General features: G+C 44.0%; 1 protein-coding gene across 1 annotated transcript in view; it reads left to right on the forward strand.

Annotated features, from left to right (window-relative positions):
- CACNA1E (calcium voltage-gated channel subunit alpha1 E) overlaps positions 1–21,893 on the forward strand; it is a 782,868-nt gene that overhangs the window by 285,855 nt on the left and 475,120 nt on the right. The window contains exon 3 of the mRNA XM_069737731.1: positions 15,800–16,066. Within this exon, the coding sequence (XP_069593832.1) occupies positions 15,800–16,066 (267 nt within the window). The remainder of the gene's footprint in view (positions 1–15,799; positions 16,067–21,893) is intronic.

Consider the following 21,893-nt stretch of genomic DNA (forward strand, 5'->3'; position numbering starts at 1 on the left):
CCCAGTATCTCCTGTGATATATATATTCCCCCAGTATCTCCTGTGATGCATATATGCCCCCAGCCCGTCCTGTGATATATATATATGCCCCCAATATCTCCTGTGATGCATATATTCCCCCTGCATATCCTATGATGCATATATGCCCCCAGCCCTTCCTGTGATGCATATATGCCCCCAGCGTCTCCTGTGATATATATATATATATATGCCCCAGCGTCTCCTGTGATATATATATGCCCCCAGCCCCTCCTGTGATATATATATATATATATATATATATATATATATATATGCCCCCAGCGTCTCCTGTGATGCATGTATGCCCCCAGCGTCTCCTGTGATGCATATATGCCCCCAGCCCCTCCTGTGATATATATATGCCCCCAGCCCCTCCTGTAATATATATATATGCCCCCAGTATCTCCTGTGATATATATATTCCCCTGCATATCCTATGATGCATATATGCCCCCAGCCCTTCCTGTGATGCATATATGCCCCCAGCGTCTCCTGTGATATATTTATATATGCCCCCAGCGTCTCCTGTGATGCATATATGCCCCCAGCCCTTCCTGTGATGCATATATTCCTCCTGCATATCCTATGATGCATATATGCCCCAGCCCTTCCCGTGATGCATATATGCCCCCAGCGTCTCCTATGATGCATATATTCCTCCTGCATACACTATGATGCATCTATGCCCCCAGCCCTTCCTGTGATGCATATATTCCCCCTGCATATCCTATGATGCATCTATGCCCCCAGCCCTTCCTGTGATGCATATATTCCCCCTGCATATCCTATGATGCATATATGCCCCAGCCCTTCCTGTGATGTATATATTCCCCCTGCATACACTATGATGCATATATGCCCCCAGCCCTTCCCGTGATGCATATATGCCCCCAGCGTCTCCTATGATGCATATATGCTCCCAGCGTCTCCTATGATGCATATATGCCCCCAGCGTCTCCTATGATACATATATGCCCCCAGCGTCTCCTATGATGCATATATGCCCCCAGCCCTTCCTGTGATGCATATATTCCCCCTGCATATCCTATGATGCATATATGCCCCCAACCCTTCCTGTGATGCATATATTCCCCCTGCATATCCTATGATGCATATATGCCCCAGCGTCTCCTATGATGCATATATTCCCCCTGCATACACTATGATACATATATGCCCCCAGCGTCTCCTATGATGCATATATTCCCCCTGCATACACTATGATGCATCTATGCCCCAGCCCTTCCTGTGATGCATATATTCCCCCTGCATATCCTATGATGCATATATGCCCCCAGCCCTTCCTGTGATGCATATATTCCCCCTGCATATCCTATGATGCATATATGCCCCCAGCCCTTCCTGTGATGCATATATTCCCCCTGCATATCCTATGATGCATATATGCCCCCAGCCCTTTCTGTGATGCATATATGCCCCCAGCCCTTCCTGTGATGCATATATTCCCCCTGCATATCCTATGATGCATATATGCCCCAGCCCTTCCTGTGATGCATATATTCCCCCTGCATATCCTATGATGCATATATTCCCCCTGCATACACTATGATGCATCTATGCCCCCAGCCCTTCCTGTGATGCATATATTCCCCCTGCATATCCTATGATGCATATATTCCCCCTGCATACACTATGATGCATCTATGCCCCCAGCCCTTCCTGTGATGCATATATTCCCCCTGCATATCCTATGATGCATATATTCCCCCTGCATACACTATGATGCATATATGCCCCAGCCCTTCCTCTGATGCATATATTCCCCCTGCATATCCTATGATGCATATATTCCCCCTGCATATCCTATGATGCGTATATTCCCCCTGCATACACTATGATTCATATATGCCCCAGCCCTTCCTGTGATGCATATATTCCCCCTGCATATCCTCTGATGCATATATTCCCCCTGCATATCCTATGATGCATATATTCCCCCTGCATACACTATGATGCATATATGCCCCAGCCCTTCCTCTGATGCATATATTCCCCCTGCATATCCTGTGATGCATATATTCCCCCTGCATATCCTATGATGCATATATTCCCCCTGCATACACTATGATGCATCTATGCCCCCAGCCCTTCCTGTGATGCGTATCTGCCCCCAGCGTCTCCTCTGATGAGTGTATGTCCTAATCCTTTCTTGGGATGAGTATATGTCCCCAGCATCTCCTGTCATGCATATACAGTTGTGTTTTCTTGGCCTTTTTTCAGAGAATATGAATGATAACACCAAAACTTTTTCTCCACTCATGGTTAGTTGTTGGGTGAAGCCATGTATTGTCAAACTCCTGTGTTTTCTCTTTTTAAATCATAAAGACAACCCAAAACATCCAAATGACCCTGATCAAAAGTTCACATACCCCATTTCTTAATACTGTGCAGCGTCCAACCCCCCCGCGTCCTGATGTTACAGCATAGTGGATGGGAATTTAAGAAATCCCATGTCCACTTGGTGTCCACAGATGCCTGCGGATCACCCGCGAAGATGGACATGCGGCGCATCTTTACAGACCCCAGCATGTCGATTTCTCTTTCGGAAATGCTCTTCTTCGCAAGAGAAATTTCACCCATACAATGTATTCGATGCGTTGAATCTGCACGGTTCAGTGATCACATGCCGATTCACCAGCGTTCAATAGACAGCAGTGCTTTAACCCCTTCATGACCTTGGGATTTTCCGTTTTTCCGGGTTCGTTTTTCGCTCCCCTCCTTCCCAGAGCCATAACTTTTTTATTTTTCTGTCAATATGACCGTGTGAGGGCTTATTTTTTGCGGGACGAGTTGTACTTTTGAACGACATCATTGGTTTTAGCATGTCGTGTACTAGAAAACAGGAAAAAAATTCCAAGTGCGGTGAAATTGCAAAAAAAGTGCAATCCCACACTGTTTTTTGTTTGGCTTTTTTACTAGGTTCACTAAATGCTAAAACTGACCTGCCAATATGATTCTCCAGGTAATTACGAGTTCATTGACATCAAACATGTGTAGGTTTTCTTTTATCTAAATGGTGAAAAAAAATCCACATTTTGCTAAAAAAAAAAATAATTTGCGCCATTTTCTGATACCCGTAGCGTCTCCATTTTTCATGATCTGGGATCAGGTGAAGGCTTATTTTTTGTGTGTCGAGCTGTTGATTTTAGTGATACCATTTTGGTGAAGATACATTCTTTTGATCTCCCGTTATTGCATTTTAATGCAATGTCATGGCGACCAAATAAACGTAATTCTGGAGTTTCTAATTTTTTTCTCGCTACGCCATTTAGCGGCCAGGTTAATCCTTTTTTTTATTGATAGATCGGGCGATTCTGAACACAGCGATACCAAATATGTGTAGGTTTCATTTTTGTTTTTATTGATTTATTTTGAATGGGGCGACAGTGGGGTGATTTAAACTTTTATATATTTTTTTAATTTTTTCACATTTTTTTAACTTTTTTTTTTCTTTTGCCATGCTTCAATAGCCTGCATGGGAGGCTCTGCTCCATAGCAGCGATCATCAGATCGCTGCTATGTAGCTTAATAACAGGCTTGCTATGAGTGCCGACCACAGGGTGGTGCTCACAGCTAGCCGGGATCAGTAACCATAGAGGTCTCAAGGACATCTATGGTTACCATTCTGATGCATCGCTGACCCCCGATCATGTGACGGGGGTCAGCGATGCGCTCATTTCCGGCCGGATGGCCGGAAGCGCCGGTTAAATGCTACTGTCAGCGTTTGACAGCAGCATTTAACTAGTTAATAGCGTCGGGTGAATCGCGATTTCACCCGCCGCTATTGCGGGGACATGTCAGCTGTTCAAAACAGCTGACATGTCCCGGCTTTGATGCGGGCTCACCGCTGGAGCCCTGCATCAAAGCGGGGGATCTGACCTCGGATGTACTATCCCGTCCGAGGTCAAAAAAGGGTTAATCAAGCTGTCCTGCCGGTTTCAGCTATGTGTCTTAGAGTCCCACAAAAGCCTCGGTCTTCCGGCTACCGGTGTCTGAGCTTTGCCAGGGAGACAGTCTGTTCGCTGCTGTCTTCCCACTGGTGTCCTCGAATGTGCTTCTCTCTCCTACACGCTCGCTACAATCTGTTCTTCTTTTGGTGTTATCTCTGTCCAGGAGCTGCAGTACTTTCTCGTGGCTGCATGGCCCCTCTGCTTCCTTCCCCTCTGTCTCTCTGGCAGGAACGATCTCACTTTCCCTCCAAACCACAATATATATGGGGAGTCACCTAGGAATAGGATAGAAAGCTCCCCCTTGTGGCCTGGAGTGTGAACATGTTGCATGTTTGTGTTTACCTGATGAAAGTTATCCTTCCTTGCCTCCAAGCGTGACATCACTCTCCCCGTGAGGAAAGCAATGCCACTGTGACAACCAGGACGTCACAAAAGCGCTGCCACTCCCGGATCATCTGCACATGTCCTTAAAATAGCAATAATCTCCATTCCAGCACCTACTAACAAAGAAACTATTTCGCCAGTAGTAACTGCTGGTACTTTGCCATCAGATAATTGGGGTCAGAGACCAGAAGGGGATCTAGTGTTAGTTATCACTAGTAATTATACATTGGAACTGATGAGTCTTTTCAGAGTTTCAGTTTATAAGTAGAAAAATTACAGCGAGGATGATCGCAGTAGACGTCCACATTGATTTATTTATCTCTGATAATTAAGCTTTTATTTCTCGTACACGGAAAATCTGTTCTGTGCACTAATATTAAATTGTAGAAGCAAGAGGTCAATTGAGCGCTGGTAATCATGGAGCTAAAAAGCTCTCTGCAATTCTTCCATTGTCTGCGTAGGTCTGCAACTCTTCATCACAAACCCTGAGCAATGGCTGACATTTCCTGGAGGACAGAACTAGACTTTGTGTCTCGGAGTATTAGATGGTGGCTCAATATCATCTCTTGGTGACTTCTGCAATTACAGAAGCTTTCTACTGAAACTCATAGACCAGATACTTAATACATGTCCCTGCCCGATAGGTAGGGGCAGAAATCCATCTTAAAGGTGACTAACTAGCCCTTAACATGTATGAAATTTAGCAAGGAGAATGTGGATTATCTCGAGCATTCTTACTTGGAATGCAGATTTGGACATTGTTTTTGAGATGTCTATCTGTTAATGGAACCTCTACACCAGCATCCTCATAGCTGGGAGCAGACATGATTTCCTTATAGCTGGGGGCACTGATGCTTCTTTTGATGAAAACATTTTAGAGAAACTAGATGATGTCTTTAACCCTTAAGGTTGGGTTCTAAGCGAATCTGTCATCATTCTTTTGCTACCCTATCTCATAGCAGCATAATGTTGGGACAGAGATTTTGGTTCAAATGATGAGTCACTTACTAGGCTGCTTGCTGCAGTTTTTATGAAAAAGCTTTTTGTCTTCTGCAGATCTACCAGTTCTCTAATAACCTCTAATAACCCCACCCACACTACTGATTGGCAGCTTTCTGCCTATGCCCTGTGTACACAGAAAGCAACCAATCAGTGGTGGGGGGGTGGGGTTACACAGAGCTGATGAATATGGAGGACTACACAGCAGCAGGTTTACTAGTCCTATAGTGATAAACTACTGCTGATAAAACACTGAGTTTATAAAAACTGACACATTACTGGAATCAGGGTCTCTGCCCCATCATCAAGAATTAAATAGCAGAAACCTGGTGACAGATTCCACTTAAAACACGTTGATTGCTAAACGAAACAGTTTGAAGGATGTGGACACATCTGGAGCCTTTTTTATAAAGGGGTTGTCTGGGACTTTAACGTTGATGGCCTGTCCTTAGAATAGGTCATCAGTGTCTGAACGGTGGAGGTTGTTCCCGGGGTCGACGCCAGCCGGAACTGCTCAGCCGCTTCTGGGTACCGCACAACCGCCATCTATTCAAATCAATAGGGAGTGGATGGGCAGTGCCCAGCAGCGGCCACTATTCTGACGATTAAACTGTGCTGTGCAGCTCTGTAGCTAAGCAGTTCCAGCTGCTCCAACACCGAAAACAGCTGATCGGCGCTGATACTGGGTGTCGCACCCTCACCAGTCAGACATTGATGATGATGACCTATCCTAAGGATAGGGGCCTGACTGTTCAGACACCTGCACATCTGAAGCTAATGATGAAATGCCGAGCTCAAAAATGGGGGCCACGCCACTGTTTGTGCAAAGTACAAGAAACTGCAGCAAAACCAAAGAAATGAGCCGGAGCATAAGTTGGTACATTCACACTCTAGCCATTTCACAGAGAAAACCCAAGAAAATAACAAAATAAGCATATACCCTGTAGTAAGTAACTAAGTAAACAGTAATAGCTTGGGGTAATTAGTTAAAGGGGTTGTCCACTATTAGCACAGCACCTTTAACACAATTTTGATTAAAAGGAAAAGCTACCCCACTACGACAAGGTGTACCCAGTCGGGTCCTATCCTATCTCTAGTACTAAAGCCGTACTTTGTGTGAGCCGACCTCATGTAGATAAGGTCAGAGCAGGACACGGGCCCAACTATTTAGACACTCTTCCAAAAAGTTGGCGGAACTGCAATAAAACAAACAAAAGCTGTAACATCTCTGTGCAACTAAGTGTTGCTCAAAAAAGTGTGACCTTTTTTAAGAACAATATATACATATAGCATATATATATATATATATATATATATATATATATATATATATATACACTGCTCAAACAATAAAGGGAACACTCAAATAACACACCCTAGATGTGAATGAATGAAATATTCTCATTGAATACTTTGTTCCGTACAAAGTTGAATGTGCTGACAATAAAATCATACAAAAATCATCAATGGAAATCAAATGTATTAACCAATGGAGGTCTGGATTTGGAATCCTACTCAAAATCAAAATGAAAGATCCAATTACAGGCTGGTCCAACTTCAATGGAAATGCCTCAAGGCAAGGAATGATGCTCAGTAGTGTATGTGTGGCCTCCATGTGCCTGTATGACCTCCCTACAATGTGCGGGCAAGCTCCTGATGAGGCAGCGGATGCTCTCCTGAGGGATCTCCTCCCTGACCTGGACTACAGCAAAGTGACGGTGGATGGAGCGAGACATGATGTCCCAGATGTGTTCAATCGGATTCAGGTCTGGGGAACACGTGGGCCAGTCCATAGCTTCAATGCCTTCATCTTGCAGGAACTGCTGACACACTCCAGCCACATGAGGTCTGGCATTGTCCTGCATTAGGAGGAACCCAGGGCCAACCATACCAGCATATAGTCTCACAAGGGGTCTGAGGATCTCATCTCAGTACCTAATGGCAGTCAGGCTACCTCTGGTGAGCACATGGAGGGCTGTGTGACCCTCCAAAGAAATGCCACCCTACACCATTACTGACCCACTGCCAAACCGGACATGCTGAAGGATGTTGCAGGCAGCAGATCGCTCTCCACGGCGTCTCCAGACTCTGTCATGTCTGTCACATGTGCTCAGTGTGAACCTTCTTTCATCTGTGAAGAGCACAGGGCGCCAGTGGCGAATTTGCCAATCCTGGTGTTCTGTGGCAAATGCCAACCGCCCTGCACGGTGTTGGGCTGTGAGCACAACCCCCATCTGTGGACGTCGGGCACTCAGACCATCCTCATGGAGTCGGTTTCTAACTGTTTGTGCAGACACATGCACATTTGTGGCCTGCTGGAGGTCGTTTTGCAGGGCTCTGGCAGTGCATCTCCTGTTCCTAGTTGCACAAAGGCTGAGGTAGCGGTCCTGCTGCTGTGCTGTTGCCCTCCTATGGCTCCCTCCACGTGTACTGGTGTACTGGCCTGTCTCCTGGTAGCGCCTCCAGCCTCTGAACACTACGCTGACAGACACAGCAAACCTTCTTGCCACAGCTCGCATTGATGTACCATCCTGGATGAGCTGCACTACCTGAGCCACTTATGTAGGTTGTAGAGTCCGTCTCCTGCTACCACCAGTGTGAAAGCACAACCAGCATTCAAAAGTGACCAAACATCAGCCAGAAAGCATTGATACTGAGATGTGGTCTGTGGTCCCCACCTGCAGAACCACTCCTTTATTGAGGGTGTCTTGATAATTGCCAAGTATGTAGATATACTGTAGAACTATATAGATAGATAGAGTATATGTATTTTAATATTTTAGGCAAGTTTGGAATAATACAGCAAATATAAAATATGTATAAAATGTTTATTAGGTGCCTGCTATAATTTACAATCAGCCCTAGTGAATTGCGTCCGCCATGTTCTTGATAAATGGCCTTACTTCCCATTCTCTTGGCATTTAGTCTATAATAACCAGGTCCGTATGTTACTCCCTATTTGCAGAGAATGCCCATTTGTCTTTATTCTTCGCTGTTGTTTTGTATCTCTAAGAACCTGCTGGCTTATAGCAGGTCTGTTCCTACTAACAGGAAGCTAAACGTAATCATCTTATTAGATGCTGATCACATTAACTTCTTCTCCTGCACTGATCTCTCAGAATGACACAAAAGAGAATGAATGGAATCACCATTATCTGTGTATAAGATTCACTGAAAGATGGCAGGAGTGTATAATACGTCATGTAAAATGGTTGGGCCGGCACATTCTCAGCTATATTTATTGTCTCTAACAAGATCCTCCTGTTCCAAATATTACAAATAAATAAATACAAATCTGTGACAATCAGCACATTCTGCCTTTAATTCTGGTCAGCTCTAATTATTATTGTTCCTTTTCATCTGCTTTGTGGTGGTGCTTATCAATATGCCGGACCATCCCTTGTTTTGAGTGACGAGTGTATGGAAATCTGGTGGTCACACTCTGCTTCCCACAAGCTGCAATGGAATATGGCTATGGATAAAAATATATACACTTGTTTTATCCTCAGTATTATTTGTCTCCTAGAGCTCAGACTATTATGACCAGGTCTCATTTTATATATATTATAATGGCTTGTGAGTATTATTGTTTCTTTATTTTCCATAGGAAGGATAACAAGGTCTTTGGTGGTGTAGTGTGATGTACAGTAGATTGGGATAATGTAATTATAAGCAATGATATCATATCACATTGTGTCATCGGAGTGTCTACGTGGGCTGCATAAGATAGATAGATAGACAGACAGACAGACAGACAGACAGATAGATAGATAGATAGATAGATAGATAGATAGATAGATAGATAATATGGGATAGATAGATAGATAGATAATAGATAGATAGATAGATAGATAGATAGATAGATAGATAGATAATAGATAGATGATAGATAGATAGATAGATAGATAGATAGATAGATAGATAGATAGATAGATAGATAAATAGATAGATAGATAGATAATATGGGATAGATAGATAATAGATAGATAGATAGATAGATAATAGATAGATGATAGATAGATAGATAGATAGATAGATAGATAGATAGATAGATAGATAGATAGATAGATAGATAGATAGATAGATAGATAATATGGGATAGATGATAGATAGATAGATGGATACATAGATAGATAGATAGATAGATAGATAGATAGATAATAGATAGATAGATAGATAGATAGATAGAGAGAGAGAGAGATAGATAGATAGATAGATAGATAGATAGATAGATAGATAGATAGATAGAAGATAGATAGATAGATAGATAACAAACTGGCCCCATATCTAGAGAAACTAGAAAACCCCAAAGATCGACAGATCCTGAGCCGGTACAGACTGAGCGCCCACAGCCTACTCATCGAATCCGGGCGGCACCGACAGAACTACAAGCCTCGAGAGAACAGACTCTGCCAGCAGTGCCCCCAGGAGGCCGTGGAGGATGAGGCCCACTTCCTGCTGAGGTGCCCCAAATACTCCGCAGTGAGGGACACTCACTTCAAGAGGCTGTCTGATCTCCTCCCAGATTTCACCTCCAAGGAGGAGGAAGAGAAACTGTTGATAATACTGGGGGAAGAAGAAAGTGCAGTGGCCATAGCAGCGGAATATGTCAGTGCCTGCCACAGACTAAGAGGAGCCTGATATGTCATGGACTCCCGTACCCCAACACTGGACATATCCCTATCCCCCGACTAAAGAGCCCGATATGTCATGGACTCCTATACCCCACCCTGGAAACATCCCCTATCCTCTAAAAGGAATTTGATATTCCCTGGACCTCTATATGCCCCCCCTCCCCCACCCCCGTATTTTTACCATATGCTTTGGCAATGCTAACATGTACTTAGTCCTGCCAATAAAGCTCATTTGAATTTGAATTTGAATTTGATAACAGATAGATAATAGATAGATAGATAGATAGATAGATAGATAGATAGATAGATAGATAGATAGATAGATAGATAATAGATATGGGATATATAATAGATAGATAGATAGATAGATAGATAGATAGATAGATAGTAACATAGTAACATAGTAACATAGTTAGTAAGGCCGAAAAAAGACATTTGTCCATCCAGTTCAGCCTATATTCCATCATAATAAATCCCCAGATCTACGTCCTTCTACAGAACCTAATAATTGTATGATACAATATTGTTCTGCTCCAGGAAGACATCCAGGCCTCTCTTGAACCCCTCGACTGAGTTCGCCATCACCACCTCCTCAGGCAAGCAATTCCAGATTCTCACTGCCCTAACAGTAAAGAATCCTCTTCTATGTTGGTGGAAAAACCTTCTCTCCTCCAGACGCAAAGAATGCCCCCTTGTGCCCGTCACCTTCCTTGGTATAAACAGATCCTCAGCGAGATATTTGTATTGTCCCCTTATATACTTATACATGGTTATTAGATCGCCCCTCAGTCGTCTTTTTTCTAGACTAAATAATCCTAATTTCGCTAATCTATCTGGGTATTGTAGTTCTCCCATCCCCTTTATTAATTTTGTTGCCCTCCTTTGTACTCTCTCTAGTTCCATTATATCCTTCCTGAGCACCGGTGCCCAAAACTGGACACAGTACTCCATGTGCGGTCTAACTAGGGATTTGTACAGAGGCAGTATAATGCTCTCATCATGTGTATCCAGACCTCTTTTAATGCACCCCATGATCCTGTTTGCCTTGGCAGCTGCTGCCTGGCACTGGCTGCTCCAGGTAAGTTTATCATTAACTAGGATCCCCAAGTCCTTCTCCCTGTCAGATTTACCCAGTGGTTTCCCGTTCAGTGTGTAATGGTGATATTGATTCCCTCTTCCCATGTGTATAACCTTACATTTATCATTGTTAAACCTCATCTGCCACCTTTCAGCCCAAGTTTCCAACTTATCCAGATCCATCTGTAGCAGAATACTATCTTCTCTTGTATTAACTGCTTTACATAGTTTTGTATCATCTGCAAATATCGATATTTTACTGTGTAAACCTTCTACCAGATCATTAATGAATATGTTGAAGAGAACAGGTCCCAATACTGACCCCTGCGGTACCCCACTGGTCACAGCGACCCAGTTAGAGACTATACCATTTATAACCACCCTCTGCTTTCTATCACTAAGCCAGTTACTAACCCATTTACACACATTTTCCCCCAGACCAAGCATTCTCATTTTGTGTACCAACCTCTTCTGCGGCACGGTATCAAACGCTTTGGAAAAATCGAGATATACCACGTCCAATGACTCACCGTGGTCCAGTCTATAGCTTACCTCTTCATAAAAACTGATTAGATTGGTTTGACAGGAGCGATTTCTCATAAACCCATGCTGATATGGAGTTAAACAGTTATTCTCATTGAGATAATCCAGAATAACATCCCTCAGAAACCCTTCAAATATTTTACCAACAATAGAGGTTAGACTTACTGGCCTATAATTTCCAGGTTCACTTTTAGAGCCCTTTTTGAATATTGGCACCACATTTGCTATGCGCCAGTCCTGCGGAACAGACCCTGTCGCTATAGAGTCACTAAAAATAAGAAATAATGGTTTATCTATTACATTACTTAGTTCTCTTAGTACTCGTGGGTGTATGCCATCCGGACCCGGAGATTTATCTATTTTAATCTTATTTAGCCGGTTTCGCACCTCTTCTTGGGTTAGATTGGTGACCCTTAATATAGGGTTTTCATTGTTTCTTGGGATTTCACCTAGCATTTCATTTTCCACCGTGAATACCGTGGAGAAGAAGGTGTTTAATATGTTAGCTTTTTCCTCGTCATCTACAACCATTCTTTCCTCACTATTTTTTAAGGGGCCTACATTTTCAGTTTTTATTCTTTTACTATTGATATAGTTGAAGAACAGTTTGGGATTAGTTTTACTCTCCTTAGCAATGTGCTTCTCTGTTTCCTTTTTGGCAGCTTTAATTAGTTTTTTAGATAAAGTATTTTTCTCCCTATAGTTTTTTAGAGCTTCAATGGTGCCATCCTGCTTTAGTAGTGCAAATGCTTTCTTTTTACTGTTAATTGCCTGTCTTACTTCTTTGTTTAGCCACATTGGGTTTTTCCTATTTCTAGTCCTTTTATTCCCACAAGGTATAAACCGCTTACACTGCCTATTTAGGATGTTCTTAAACATTTCCCATTTATTATCTGTATTCTCATTTCTGAGGATATTGTCCCAGTCTACCAGATTAAGGGCATCTCTAAGCTGTTCAGATAGATAGATAGATAGATAGATAGATAGATAGATAGATAGATATGGGATAGATAGATAGATAGATAGATAGATAGATAGATAGATAGATAGATATGGGATAGATAGATATGGGATAGATAGATAGATAGATAGATAGATAGATAGATAGATAGATAGATAGATAGATAGATAGATAATAGATTGATAGATAGATAAATATGTAATAGATAGAAGATAGATAGATAGAGAGATAGATAGATAGATAGATAGATAGAAGATAGTTAGCTAGATAGATAGATAGATAGATAACAGATAGATAATAGATAGATAGATAGATAGATAGATAGATAGATAGATAGATAGATAGATAGATAGATAGATAGATAGATAATAGATATGGGATAGATAATAGATAGATAGATAGATAGATAGATAGATAGATAGATAGATAGATAGATAGATAGATAGATAGATAGATAGATAGATACTTTTTTTTACTAGGAAATATGAGCTACAATAAACTTTATGTCCTCGTAAAATATCTTCTTATAAGTTATAGGTGTCGCTACTGTATTGAAATCCAACAGATGCAGCAAGACGTGTAGACTTACCTAACTGTAATATATAGTAAATGAGTTTGATTTTTAGTGTTCTTTGCATTGTGAGAAATGAATAGATATGTCATAACTATTTATCCCTGTGTGTGATACTACTGTCAGTTTCCGGCACTGGAACCTGTTTTTGAACACAGATAATTATTTTATAGATTATAAAGTGGTAGTGACAGATTAGGTGCTGGTGTGTATATATCTGAATACAGACAGATGTTTACGTTATTCATTCTGTTTCATGATTACACATGCTCCATAGGGAAAAGTTGTAAACATTTGTATCACTTTACTTACCCAACTTTCAGTTATGTTCTCCAAGGAGCTTATTTCCATTAGGATGTTCATTTACACAGTTATTTTCTATCTCTCCAGCAGCTTCAATCCATTAATAATTAGGACCTGTTATTACAAAGAATGTAAATGCGCACTCAGACCTTAGTCTTTGGTAGAGTGATGAGTGAGTAGATGAGTGACTTGAGGGGATGAGTGAGGAGATAAATGAGTGAGTGGATGAGTGAGAGAGTAGATGAGTGAGTGGATGAGTGAGTAAGTGAGTGAGTGAGTGAGTGAGTGGCTGAATGAGTGGGTGAGTGAATAGATGAGTGGGTGTATGAGCAGATGAGTGAGTAGATGGATGAGCGTGTGGGTGGATGAGTGAGTGAGTGAGTGGCTGAATGAGTGAGTGGATGAGTGAGTGGCTTAATGAGTGGATGAGTGAGTGGATGAGTGAGTTGGTGAGTGGATGAGTGAATAGATGAGTGGGTGTATGAGCAGATGAGTGAGTAGATGGATGAGCGTGTGGGTGGATGAGTGAGTGGGTGAGTGGCTGAATGAGTGAGTGGATGAGTGAGTGGCTTAATGAGTGGATGAGTGAGTGGATGAGTGAGTTGGTGAGTGGATGAGTGAATAGATGAGTGGGTGAGTGAGTAGATGAGTGAGTGGATGATTAAGTGAGTAGATGGATGAGCGTGTGGGTGGATGAGTGGGTGAGTGGCTGAATGAGTGAGTGAGTGAGTGAGTGGATGAGAGAGTGGCTGAATGAGTGGGTGAGTGGATGAGTGAGTGGGTAGATGAGTGAATGAGTGGCTGACTGAGTGGATGAGTGAGTGGGTGAGTGGGTAGATGAGTGAGTGAGTGCTGGATGATAAGGGAAAATATCCATAAGAAAATGCAACATTCCAGTCTGCAGGAAGCACCTTCGTTAGGCTAGATGGGAGAGCAGTGGGTGGACTGGGTGGGGTGGGTGCTGTGTCCCGCAGGAAGCTCTGTGTCTGTGCACTATGTGGGCGGACCGGGTGGGGTGGGTGCTCTGTCCCGCAAGAAGCTCTGTGTCTGTGCACTATGTGGGTGGACCGGGTGGGGTGGGTGCTGTGTCCAGGAAGCTCTGTGTCTGTGCACTATGTGGGTGGACCGGGTGGGGTGGGTGCTGTGTCCAGGAAGCTCTGTGTCTGTGCACTATGTGGGTGGACCGGGTGGGGTTGGTGCTGTGTCCAGGAAGCTCTGTGTCTGTGCACTATGTGGGTGGACCGGGTGGGGTGGGTGCTGTGTCCAGGAAGCTCTGTGTCTGTGCACTATGTGTGTGTACAGAGCTGTGATCTTCCAGCAGCACAGGGGGACACACCGTAGCTCCATGATGTTTGCAGGCTTTGTGCATTCCACTTTTGCTGTGACTCCTTACAAGGTCTCCCTGGGTGTCTTGCACCCCATGTGCTGCTGCTCTCCTGCTCAGCATGTGTTCCCTGCCTGCCTGGATGCCTTGCCCATCTGAAAGTGATTTAATTAGGACTGATTCCCCACCCAAGGCTGCACAGGCTCATTTCCATGTCTCCGTGTAACAATTCCCTTCCATCCCCTCTTTTGTATCTGTGCTGTGTTCAGTACAGGTCCATGGTCAGGAAGTTCTCCTGTGACCGCACAGCTCTGGGCTGCATTATCTGCCCCCCATCCTCTCCCTTGATGCCCCCCATCCCCTCCCTTGATGCCCCCATCCCCTCCCTTGATGCCCCCATCCTCTCCCTTGATGCCCCTCATCCTCTCCCTTGATGCCCCCATCCTCTCCCTTGGTGCCCCTCATCCTCTCCCTTGGTGCCCCCATCCCCTCCCTTGGTCCCTCCTGTAGATGGGGCACCTGGAGAGATTGGGCTGTAGTTGAGGCTTTGGCTCTCCTCTCCAGCATCGCCTGCCCCCCTGGGCTTTGGGACGTGTCCTTATGTGAATAGAATCGTGTTGCTTCCCAACTAACTGATAATCACAGCCCTGGATGTGTGCGCACGGCTCCTGCACGGTGTGATGTGCACGGTGTGATGTGGACGGTCTGGCTGCTGATTAACCATTCATTGGCGAGCAGGTTGGGCGACCAGATCTCTAGTCTCCTTTGTAGCATCGGCAGACGTGGGCTGTCAGGCAGATTTTCTTGGATTTTTATTCTAAGGCAGGGGATTTGCATCTAGACACAGTTCCCATACAGAGTGAGTATTGTGTTGGTGCTGCTGGCTGTTGCTCTCCATCATCATCATCTTCTTCTCCATCATCATCATCATCTTCTTCATCTTCATCATCCTCATCATCAAGCCCCCTCTGGTCTGTTTCTTCATCTGCCTTTTTTTCTTCCAACTTCCAGGATGGCTCGTTTTGGAGAGGCGGTGGCTGGGAGATTGGGGTCCGGAGATGCAGGATCAGAAAGGAGCAAGACTCTACAAGGGTCCCCAGCTGCTCCAGTGGGGACCCAAGCAGCTTTTAAGCAATCGAAAGCCCAAAGAGCAAGGACCATGGCTTTATATAACCCCATCCCTGTCCGGCAGAACTGCTTCACAGTGAACAGGTCCTTGTTCATCTTTGGAGAAGACAACATCATAAGGAAATATGCTAAGAAGCTCATCGACTGGCCATATCCTTTACTATATGCTATGGAGATGGCATGTGGGAGTTCTATTTTCTGGGAAGGTACCAATATATTCCCAGTTAATATTTCTGTTGCAGATAATGGCAATTTCTTTAAGGCGTTCACTACAGGTAAGAGACCAAAGCAACGTGTGCATGGATGGAGAATACGGAGGCATTGTTGTCTCAGCCTGGCATGTGTCACTTGTAGCTCAGTCTGATGCGTTTTGCAGATGGTTTAGAACTGGCAATTATGCCCCTGACCCTAAATTGGGAAGGCACGCACCCTTCCCCTCCCCCTGAGTCTTGAGGAGCAGAAGTTCACCTGCTCTTTAGCTGTAGCATTGTAGGAGAAGGGGGGGATGTTGGATCTTCACAGCCCCCTCTTCTTTTTATCGCAATGATTAATTATTGATGATCGCAGATATCTTTTTTTAAAATTTTTTAGAGCAATACAGCTATACCATGCAATGATTTTTTTACAGCAGCCGTGACAAATCGACTTCAATCCAGATTAAACCTTGGTTGTCAACAGGTGCAAATTGAAAGAGACCTACTGTGCGCAGAGAGCGCATCACTATGGGGCCAGTGTGCATGAGGCTGTATAGGCAGCACCATGGACAGAGGCTAGCAGGGGATCATCCTATAGATGGACAGTGGCTAGCAGGAGATCATCCTATAGATGGACAGTGGCTAGCAGGAGATCATCCTATAGATGGACAGTGGCTAGCAGGGGATCATCCTATAGATGGACAGTGGCTAGCAGGAGATCATCCTATAGATGGACAGTGGCTAGCAGGAGATCATCCTATAGATGGACAGTGGCTAGCAGGAGATCATCCTATAGATGGACAGTGGCTAGCAGGAGATCATCCTATAGATGGACAGTGGCTAGCAGGGGATCATCCTATAGATGGACAGTGGCTAGCAGATCATCCTCTATGGACAGTGGCTAGCAGGGGATCATCCTATAGATGGACAGTGGCTAGCAGATCATCCTCTATGGACAGTGGCTAGCAGGGGATCATCCTATAGATGGACAGTGGCTAGCAGGGGATCATCCTATAGATGGACAGTGGCTAGCAGATCATCCTCTATATAGACAGTGGCTAGCAGGAGATCATCCTATAGATGGACAGTGGCTAGCAGGAGATCATCCTCTATATGGACAGTGGCTAGCAGATCATCCTCTATATGGACAGTGGCTAGCAGGAGATCATCCTATAGATGGACAGTGGCTAGCAGGGGATCATCCTATAGATGGACAGTGGCTAGCAGATCATCCTCTATATAGACAGTGGCTAGCAGGAGATCATCCTATAGATGGACAGTGGCTAGCAGGAGATCATCCTCTATGGACAGTGGCTAGCAGGAGATCATCCTATAGATGGACAGTGGCTAGCAGGAGATCATCCTCTATATGGACAGAGGCTAGCAGGAGATCATCCTCTATATAGACAGTGGCTAGCAGGAGATCATCCTCTATATGGACAGTGGCTAGCAGGAGATCATCCTCTATATGGACATTGGCTAGCAGGAGATCATCCTATAAATGGACAGTGGCTAGCAGGAGATCATCCTCTATATGGACAGAGGCTAGCAGATCATCCTCTATATGGACAGAGGCTAGCAGGAGATCATCCTATAAATGGACAGAGGCTAGCAGATCATCCTCTATATGGACAGAGGCTAGCAGGAGATCATCCTATAAATGGACAGTGGCTAGCAGGAGATCATCCTCTATATGGACAGTGGCTAGCAGGAGATCATCCTCTATATGGACAGTGGCTAGCAGGAGATAATCCTCTATATGGACAGTGGCTAGCAGGAGATCATCCTATAAATGGACAGAGGCTAGCAGATCATCCTCTATATGGACAGAGGCTAGCAGGAGATCATCCTATAAATGGACAGTGGCTAGCAGGAGATCATCCTCTATATGGACAGTGGCTAGCAGGAGATCATCCTCTATATGGACAGTGGCTAGCAGGAGATCATCCTCTATATGGACAGTGGCTAGCAGGAGATCATCCTATAAATGGAAAGTGGCTAGCAGGAGATCATCCTCTATATGGACAGAGGCTAGCAGGAGATCATCCTATAAATGGACAGTGGCTAGCAGGAGATCATCCTCTATATGGACAGAGGCTAGCAGATCATCCTCTATATGGACAGAGGCTAGCAGGAGATCATCCTATAGATGGACAGTGGCTAGCAGGAGATCATCGTCTATATAGACAGTGGCTAGCAGGAGATCATGCTCTATATGGACAGAGGCTAGCAGATTATCCTCTATATGGACAGAGGCTAGCAGGAGATCATCCTCTATATGGAGAGGCTAGCAGGAGATCCTCCTCTATATGGACAGTGGCTAGCAGGAGATCATGCTCTATATGGACAGAGGCTAGCAGATTATCCTCTATATGGACAGAGGCTAGCAGATTATCCTCTATATGGACAGAGGCTAGCAGATTATCCTCTATATGGACAGTGGCTAGCAGGAGATCGTCCTCTATATGGACAGAGGCTAGCAGGAGATCATGCTCTATATGGACAGAGGCTAGCAGGAGATCATCCTCTATATGGACAGAGGCTAGCAGGAGATCATGCTCTATATGGACAGAGGCTAGCAGGAGATCATCCTCTATATGGACAGTGGCTAGCAGGAGATCATCCTCTATATGGACAGTGGCTAGCAGATCATCCTCTATATGGACAGAGGCTAGCAGGAGATCATCCTCTATATGGACAGTGGCTAGCAGGAGATCATCCTCCATATGGACAGAGGCTAGCAGGAGATCATCCTATAGATGGACAGCGGCTAGCAGGAGATCATCCTCTATATGGACAGAGGCTAGCAGGAGATCATCCTATAGATGGACAGTGGCTAGCAGGAGATCGTCCACTATATGGACAGTGGCTAGCAGGAGATCATCCTCTATATGGACAGTGGCTAGCAGATCATCCTCTATATGGACAGAGGCTAGCAGGAGATCATCCTCTATATGGACAGTGGCTAGCAGGAGATCATCCTCCATATGGACAGAGGCTAGCAGGAGATCATCCTATAGATGGACAGCGGCTAGCAGGAGATCATCCTCTATATGGACAGAGGCTAGCAGGAGATCATCCTATAGATGGACAGTGGCTAGCAGGAGATCGTCCACTATATGGACAGTGGCTAGCAGGAGATCATGCTCTATATGGACAGAGGCTAGCAGGAGATCATGCTCTATATGGACAGAGGCTAGCAGGAGATCATGCTCTATATGGACAGAGGCTAGCAGGAGATCATCCTCTATATGGACAGAGGCTAGCAGGAGATCATGCTTTATATGGACAGAGGCTAGCAGGAGATCATGCTCTATATGGACAGAGGCTAGCAGGAGATCATCCTCTATATGGAAAGAGGCTAGCAGGAGATCATGCTCTATATGGACAGAGGCTAGCAGGAGATCATGCTCTATATGGACAGTGGCTAGCAGGAGATCATCCTCTATGGACAGAGGCTAGCAGGAGATCATCCTCTATATAGACAGTGGCTAGCAGGAGTTCATCCTCTATATGGACACAGGCTAGCAGGAGTTCATCCTCTATATAGACAGTGGCTAGCAGGAGATCATCCTCTATATGGAAGAAGGTGGGGGGGTTCTTGCAGGACCACTCACACATTAATATTTCTATGACAAAACCAGGACTGTCTCCAAAACACAGGTCAGGTGTCAATCTCCCCATTAGTTTTTCTCTTTATCTTCTACTCCTGCTTTTGGCACATAAACACTGATACAAGAAGAAAATACTGACCCTTACGAGATACTGTTGGTGAGCTTAGAACTCTATGAAGAGTAATAACTTTCTATTATGACATCCACTTTCAAGGATATTGTAGGATTAAGCTATAAGAAAATGGAGCAGTTGCAAGAAAATGGCCTAAGAGATAGCCATATGTAATCATATGAATGTTCCATAGACCAAAGCATTTTTGCACATGGAAAATCTTAAACCAGTAAGGCCATTATGCATCTTACAACTGATTGACTTTAATAGATAATCAATGAAATGGAAATCTTTCCTAAAGACAAAACCCTTTCATTTTATCTTTTAACCAGCATTGATAATTTCTGATCACTGAGCTTGTAACACAATAGTTATAGTTGTAACTCGGTAATTATCAAATCAGCTCCATCCGTCTCAACAAGTGAAGTGACCTCCTGTCTGTGGCAGCAGTGGGGTAATCAATATCTGGAAGTGACTTGATGTCAATATTACTTGTGCTGGGATATAAAGGTAAGGATAATGGTGAGAAACAGGACAGGGCTTTATAAGATAATATTTTTTTTGCCAATTAGGGTTGACGCTGTCATTGCCAATTATATGGAAGTGTGGATAATTGGAAAAGAGGATTTAATATAATGCTTGGCATATTGAAATGTATATTGTGTAGGATTAAAAACTTATTTTGTGAACTATTTGTAATCCTTCCTTCAGATCATTCCATAAAATGAACTTCCAGAACACTTACATTGTTTAAGGCAAACCCAATAGTGATTATTTCCATGAATTACCAGATACATCCCTATAAGGCTAGGTTCACATTGCGCTAGGGGAGTCCGTCTAACGCAATGTAACGGACATTGTAACGCACCCATAGACTCTGCATTGTATGACGCATCGTGACGCATGTCAAAATTGGCATGCGTTTGCCACATTCCGTTTTTTATGACGGACCCTCGTACGCAGTCTGCAGCGTTTTCGGGTCCGTCACCACTAGCACAGATAGAGCATCTGCGCTAGCGCAATCGCATAAACGCGATATTTTTCGGCACTTGCGTTAACGCAGTCCGTTTAACGTATGCGTTGAACGGACTGCACTAACGCAATGTGAACCTAGCCTCCCGTCATTGCTAATTTTTTGCTATCACATGTGCTCTATAATGTATCAATTGAACCATTATCCTGCTGGATGCACATTTCACTCCATCTGGAATTGACATTTATAACTATTGCATGTAAAGGCACATTTTGTGCGCAGTAAAAGGACAACTTGTCTAGTCTTTATAATACATTAAGGGTAAGTTCACACAGGGCTTTTTTGAAGCTTTTTTTCTGCAGAAAAACCTGATTTATTGCCATGAAAGAAGCTGCGTCAAAAAAGCAGGTTAATTTTTTGGGGCATCTTTGGTGTGTTTTTTTCATGCGTTTTTTTTGTCTCTTTGTGCATGCTTATACAGTTGAGTGACCCCAGAGAAAAAAAAATAACTGCTTCCTGTGGAACCACCCATATGATTAGTTGGGAAACATTAATGCTCATCCTCCTATACCAAGACATGGCTAACACCTCACTACTACCTGACACTCCCTCACATTAGACCACTATCAGGACACCTCACTACTACCAGACACCCCCTCACAATAGATCACTATCAGGACACCTCACTACTACCAGACACCCCCTCACAATAGATCACTATCAGGACACCTCACTACTACCAGACACTCCCTCACAATAGATCACTATCAGGACACCTCACTACTACCAGACACCCCCTCACAATAGATCACTATCAGGACACCTCACTACCAGACACCCCCTCACAATAGACCACTATCAGGACACCTCACTACTACCAGACACTCCCTCACAATAGATCACTATCAGGACACCTCACTACTACCAGACACCCCCTCACAATAGATCACTATCAGGACACCTCACTACCAGACACTCCCTCACAATAGACCACTATCAGGACACCTCACTACCAGACACTCCCTCACAATAGACCACTATCAGGACACCTCACTACCAGACACCCCCTCACAATAGATCACTA

This window comes from Ranitomeya imitator, chromosome 8 (genome assembly GCF_032444005.1).
Source record: "Ranitomeya imitator isolate aRanImi1 chromosome 8, aRanImi1.pri, whole genome shotgun sequence".
Classification (NCBI taxonomy): domain Eukaryota; kingdom Metazoa; phylum Chordata; class Amphibia; order Anura; family Dendrobatidae; genus Ranitomeya; species Ranitomeya imitator.